The 6,998-nt window shown below is 42.2% G+C and overlaps 1 protein-coding gene across 1 annotated transcript in view; it reads left to right on the forward strand.

The window, feature by feature from the left end:
- Positions 1-256: 256 nt before the first annotated feature.
- LOC122563378 (taste receptor type 1 member 1-like) overlaps positions 257-6,998 on the forward strand; it is a 20,515-nt gene continuing 13,773 nt past the window's right edge. Inside the window, exons 1-2 of the mRNA XM_043717119.1 lie at positions 257-444; positions 5,296-5,593. Coding sequence (XP_043573054.1) covers positions 257-444; positions 5,296-5,593 — 486 coding nt within the window. The remainder of the gene's footprint in view (positions 445-5,295; positions 5,594-6,998) is intronic.

Here is a 6,998-nt window from a genome sequence, read left to right on the forward strand (position 1 = left end):
GAATGGTAGGAAAAGATTAGCATAACGATGATCATAACATGAGCACACGGATAATATGAAGTTTGTCGTGGTGACTCACAGTTGGCTTCAGGTTGCAGCAAATGACTATGTCCTGTTTGCATATTTATCTATCTGTTTGTACTTCCGAGAAAATTTGCAAGTATTCCATTATTAAACAACAGTAGACTCTCTTGGTGCCTATCATTGAGTATCTGTCAATAGCAGGACATGAGTGGATGGTTTCTACTGCTTAACAATGCTAATCTTTGTGTTAATTGTTGTGCCTACATATACATTGGAACATTCTGAAACCAAAGAAGGAGATACGGACACATTTTGGCCAGAATTTGAGTTACCTGGAGATTACATTATAGGTGGCTTGCTTCAAATTCACAGTGATGCACACTACCATTCAGACTTGCCTGAAACTCCAAGATGCCTGAAGTAAGAGTTATATTCTTTTGAATTGATTCTCAGGATATGGATGTCACTTGAAAAGCTGCCATTGATAGCCTATTGTTAACTGCTCTGTGATGGTGAAGGTGATGGGTCTGATAGTTTAGGATAACTGAATGGCTTGCTTGCTCAGTTCAGAGTCGTTCTTGTTGTTATGGGACTAGAGTTACATATCAGCCAGACTAGGAAAAGACAGCAGATTTCATTTTTTAAAGGACATTAATGGACATTAATGGACCAGTTCATTTTCTTGGAACAATCTAAATGTTTCGTGGCCACTCTTAATGGTGCCAGACTTGTAGTATGAAATTGAAATTCTCAAATTGCAGTGATAAGACTTGAACGCACATCCACTAGATTTAGTCCAGTAACACAACCAATAGATTGCTAGATGCTAGACTAGGAGCCTGCGCACTGTCAGTAGGGTATTTTTTTCATAAACATGAGTGAACCATAGAGTCATAGAGTTGTACAGCATGGAAACAGGCCCTTCAGTCCAACCTGTCCATGCCGACCAGATATCCCAGTTTGGTTTTAAGAATAATTTCAGTCTCTTTTACTATCCCAGCTTTGTTTTAATGTGACTCTAGACCCATAGCAATATGGCTGACTTTTAGCTGCCCTCTGAGCAATTGAGAAGAGGTAATAAATGCTGGCCTAGCCAGTAACGTCCACATCCCATGAATTATTATTGAAAATGTCTGCCATAGTACACATGTTCTCTGGCTTAGTAATCCAATAATATATCTACAACATTATCAGAATTTTTGAGAAAACCTGTTTGCTTTAATAAATCCTGTATGATTCAGACTAGAATTCAGTTTGTAAACTTTGTTCTGATTGAACATTACAAATAAATTGTCATAAATGCAAGAATTTTCGAAATTGTGAGAAGCTGGTAGCTGTGTGTGTCTTATTTAGGGCTCCAAAGACAGAAGTAATCAGTGAATGAAGTAAACATTAAAAGGCCAATGTAATATTGCTCTTTAGAGTCATTGAGTTGTACAGCACAGAAATAGACCCTTTGGTCCAATTTGACCTTGCCGACCAGATATTCCAAATTAATACAGTCCCATTTGCTAGCATTGGCCCATATCCCTCTAAACTCTTACTATTTATATACTCATCCTTTTAAATGTTGAAATTGTATCAGTCTTTAGCTGAGGATTTTTGGGGAATTTCTGCAGTGCATCTTGTTGATAATGTACACTGCTACAACTGAGCTTTGGTGGCAGCGATGTTTTGAAATATAGGTCAATGTGTAATCTAGAGACTGGTTCCATTTTTTTTTCAAGCTGGATGATCTGCAAGTGACTTTCATCCCAATGTATAACTTCCGGAAGAGTGAATAAACTATGAGGTACAGATGTAAGTTTCAGTGCCTTTTATAAATTCAGCTCAGAATGATTCTTGTTTCCCGATGGTCATAGTCTTAGCTCAACCTGATAACAAAAGCTATTTAAGTCAGAATTTGTTCTCTTTAAAAAGTCACTTTAGTCCATGAAGCTATCAGGTACTAGAATCTGATGATGGAAGTTGAGAATTGTCCCATTTTAACAATGACCGTAACATCCATATGAGACTGTTAGCGTATAGAATTAAGGACCTGATTAAGAGAAGAGCTGAGTAGCAGACTCAGAATATAAATAATGGATGGATAGATGCTTCAAGGTGTGATGAATGGGTCAAGTTGATTGGGGGTAGATGTTCACAGGTAAAGGGACGGCTGGAAAATGAGAAGCCTTCAGAAATGAGATAGCGAGAGCCCAGACACAGAATGTTCCAGTTCGGGTGAAAGGAAAGGCTGGTAGGTGTAGGGAATGCTGGATGACAGGAAAATTGAGGTTTTGGTTAAGAAAAAGAAGATTCGATTCAATTCCCTACAGTGTGGAAACAGGCCCTTCGGCCCAACAAGTCCACACTGACCCTCCGAAGAGTAACCCACCCAGACCCATTTCCCTCTGACTAATGCACCTAATGCTATGGGCAATTTACCATAGCCAATTCACCTGACCTGCACATCTTTGGACTGTGGGAGGAAACCAGAGCACCCGAAGGAAACCCACACAGACACGGGGAGAATGTGGAAACTCCACACAGACAGTCGCCCAAGGCTGGAATTGAACCTGGGACCTTGGTACTGTGAGGCAGTGCTAACCACTGAGTCACTAGGAAGCATATGTCAGATATAGACAGGAGAGATCGAGTGAACCCTTAGAAGAATATAAAGGCAGTAAGAGTATACTTAAGAGGGAAATCATGAGGATAAAAAGGGGACATGAGATAACTTTGACAAATAGGTTTAAGGAGAATCTAAAGGGTTTTTACAAATCCATTAAGGACAAAAGGGTAACTAGGGAGAGAATAGGGTCCCTCAAACATCAGCAATGCAGTCTTTCTGTGGAGCCGCAGGAGATAGGGGTGGTACTAAACAAGTGTTTTGCATCAGTATTTACTGTAGAAAAGGACATGGAAGATATAGAATGTAGGGATATAGTTGGTGACATCTTGCAAAATGTCCATATTACAGTGGAGGAAGTGCTGGATGTCTTGAAATGCATAAAAGTGGATAAATCCCCAGGACCTGATCAGGTGTACCCTAGAACTCTGTGGGAAGCTAGGGAAGTGATTGCTGGTCCTTTGCTGAGATATTTGTATCATTGGCAGTCACAGGTGAGGTGCTGGAAGACTGAAGGTTGGCTAACGCGGTATCATTATTTAAGAAACGTGGTAAGGACAAGCCAGGGAACTATAGACCAGTGAACCTGACATTGGTGGTGAGCAAGTTGTTGGAGAGAATCCTGAGAGGCACAATTTAAATGCATTTGGAAAAGCAAAGATTGATTAAGGATAGTCAACATGGTTTTGTGCATGGGAAATCATGTCTCACTTGATTGAGGTTTTGAAGAAGTAACGAGGAGGATTGATGAGGGCAGAGCAATAGATGTGATCTATATGGACTTCAGTAAGGTGATTGAGAAGGCTTCCCATGGGAGACTGGTTAGCAAGGTTAGATCTCATGGAATACAGGGAGAACTAGCCATTTGGATACAGAACTGGAGGTGTAGTGGACAACGAAGAAGGTTACCTCAGATTACAACGGGATCTTTTTCAGGTAGGCCAATAGGCTGAGGAATGGCAGATGAAGTTTAATTTAGATAAATGCAAGGTGCTTCATTTTGGAAATGCAAATCAGAACAGGGTCTATACACTTGATGGTAAGGTCCTCGAGAGTGTTGCTGAAGAAAGAAACCTTGGAGTGCAGGTTCATAGCTCCTTGAAAGTTGAGTCGCAAGTAGATAGGATAATGAAGAAGGTGTTTGGTATGCTTTCCTTTATTCGTCAGAGTATTGTGTACAGGAGTTGGGAAGTCATGTTTCAGCTGAACAGGACATTGGTTAGGCCACTGTTGGAATATTGCGTGCAATTCTGGTCTCTTTCCTATCGGAAGGATGTTGTGAAATTGGAAAAGGTTCAGAAAAGATTTACAAGGATGTTACCAGGGTTGGAGGATTTGAGCTATAGGGAGAGGCTGAATAGGCTGAGGCTGTTTTCCCTGGAGCGTCAGAGCTTGAGTGGTGACCTTATAGAGGTTTAGAAAATCATGAGGGGCATGGATAGGGCAATTTGACAAAGTTTCTTCCCTGGGGTGGGGGAATCCAGAACTAGAGGGCATAGGTTTAGGGTGAGAGGGGAAAGATATAAAAGGGACATAAGGGGCAACGTTTTCACGCAGAGGATGGTGCATGTATGGAATGAGTTGTCAGAGGAAGTGAAGGGGGCTGGCACAATTGCAACATTTAAAATGAATCTGGATGGTATATGAATAGGAAGGGTTTGGAGGGATATAGGCCAGGTGCTGGCAGGTGGGACTAGATTGGGTTGGGATATCTGGTTGGTATGGACGAATTGGAGGGAATGGTCTGTTTCCGTGCTGTACAGCTTCTATGACTGTATGACTCTGTGAGATGAAAGTGGGTGACATGGGTGCTGGTGCTATTGCAGGTGGGGGAAGAGTGTTGATGTGACCCAAGCAAGTGAGCAGGCATCCAACAGATTAGTAGTGTGGGGAAACTTGTGAGTGAGAGTGTGTGAGAGAAGAGGTTGCATGTAGCAGTGAGAGTGGTAAAGTATGAGACTTGGTGGGAAGTGTGTGCAGTAGCTGAGATGAAGGGAGTGTGTGGTACCTATCCTGGCAGAACAGAGGAGGACAATGACCATACTCTTTTACGCCTGTGTATTCCTCCAGACAACTGAGACTGCACTGACCTTGACCAGGCTGGCACACTTTGGTAACATGGCCTTCACTAGTGGTCCTGGGGGAAGAGGACATTCTTCCTCTGCACCAGCCCATCCAGAAGGACCTCAAGGCTAGTCTGAAAATGAGGTGCCAATTTCACTTTGTCATATCTGGGAAATGTCAGGAACCATATAGGGTGACTCTGAACTGACAATGCTTGACCAGACGCACAACAGCTTTTTAAAGATGGCATTGGTACCAATAATCCAAGACAACCTGAAATTCAAGATCTTCAAATACGCATTGGATGATTATTTGGATGAAAATAGTTAGCAAGGGGTTAAAAAAAACAATTTACTGGAATTAGGTGATGATGCTCATTTGAAGAGCTGGTGCAGACATAATGGGCTGTTACACTGTCATACCTCTATGATTCTGTAATAATGAGTAAACTCAATCTCTTTGCTGTGTGCAATTTGGTAACCATCTTCATTTAAACACAAGAACAACCTCCCTTCAAAAGCAAAGTATTTGCTGTGAAACACTTCGGGATAACTCAAAGAAGTCATAAGCTCTGTAAAAATTCTTTTCTCCATCAGCTTTTCCGTGAATGGCTACCGTCATTTGCAAGCGATGAAGTTTGCTGTGGAGGAGATCAACAACTCGACTGAACTCCTGCCAAGTGTCACTCTAGGGTATCAGATCTTTGACAGCTGTGCCACTTCGATCAACGTTAAGGCAGCACTCGAATTTATTTTGGGGAATTCAACTCAGGGAGCCGAGTCATGCCATGATTTCAAAGGCTGTCGCCCAGAGCTCTTAGCTGTGCTTGGTCCATGGTCATCTGATGGTGCTATTGCCGTTGCAAGCATTCTTCAATTGTTTCATATTCCTCAGGTAGGTCTTCAACCAATGTGTTTGTTCATTATTCAAGAGTCTATATCAGGGTGTGGCTGTCTGCGGCAATTCCCTTTTATCACACTGGATTCCCGAATTCGCTGGTGTTGCAGATGCATGTTCCATTCAGTATTTCTTGAAGGTGAAACCAAAGTGTTTGACCATGAGCTTTATTGAAGCGCTTTGGCAGCAATGGAAGGTTGTGGTCCTGTGATGATTAAAACATCATTGGCCCAAGGACATTAATAAAGTTATCCATTGAAGGCTGTATGTCAGGTATGTGTAATTCAGAATCACGCTGTACAAACCACAACCCCTTCACTCTCTGCCTGGCCACCTGCTCATGTGCCTTCTCTGCTCCGCCTCCTCCCCCCCCCGCCCCCCCATCTCCAGTATTTGTTGACTCCAGTTATAGTGGCAAAATGGAAGAATATATCAGCCAGGACCCTTGTTCCTGGTCACTATTCACTGATCCCATAGAAACCTTTTTGTGAATTATTGATATGTCCTTGAGTAATAAATAACTCTGCAACTCTTACTGTCTAGGTTATGGGGAGTGGGATTAGATGAATGCTCTTGCAAACAGCTGGAGCAGACATGTCAGGCTGAGTGGCCTCCTTCTGTAATGTCACCATTTTTTGATTCTATGAAAAATGATGACTTAAGTGCAAGAGCAGAAGTCTAGAGTTGTCCAAGAAGTCATAGTCCTATATATGCAACTAGTTGAGGTCCCGGCACCAGACCTTGTGGCACACCATTTGTTATATCTTGCCAACCTTGAAATGACCCATTTATGGCCTATTCTTTGCTTTCTGCTAGCTAGTCAATCTTTAATCCATGCTGGTATTTTACCCCCACACTGTGAGCATTTATTTTCCACAATAACCTTTGGTTTGGCACATTATCAAATGCCTTCTGGAAATCTGAGTCCGTATATTCACCAGTTCTCCTTTATCCACAGCATATATTACATCCTCAAGGAACTCCACTAGATTGGTCAAACATGATATCTCTTTCACAGATCTGTGTTGACTCCTTCTGCTTACATTGAATTTGCCTGAGTGACCTGCTAAAATTTCTTTAATCATAGCTTCTAATCATTTCCCAATAAAAGATGTTAAGCTAAGTGGCCTGTAAGTTTTTGCTTTTTTCTTTCTCCCTTCATTTTTGAATAAAGACACTATACAGGGGAACCTCGATTATCTGAACTTGATGGGTGGGCACTATTTCGTTCGGATAATCGATTATTCAGTTAATTGATCAAATGCCTTTCCTCTGGGGCTTGGAGTTTTTAAAGTCAGCTCCCCGTTCAGGAGACTGCAGCAGCAGAGAGCGCACGAGCCCTGCCTCTGCCCCAACCCCACCACCCCTCCCATGCAATAGCCACTCGCCCCAACACCACCCG

The sequence above is a fragment of the Chiloscyllium plagiosum genome, chromosome 27 (genome assembly GCF_004010195.1).
Source record: "Chiloscyllium plagiosum isolate BGI_BamShark_2017 chromosome 27, ASM401019v2, whole genome shotgun sequence".
In the NCBI taxonomy this organism is placed as follows: domain Eukaryota; kingdom Metazoa; phylum Chordata; class Chondrichthyes; order Orectolobiformes; family Hemiscylliidae; genus Chiloscyllium; species Chiloscyllium plagiosum.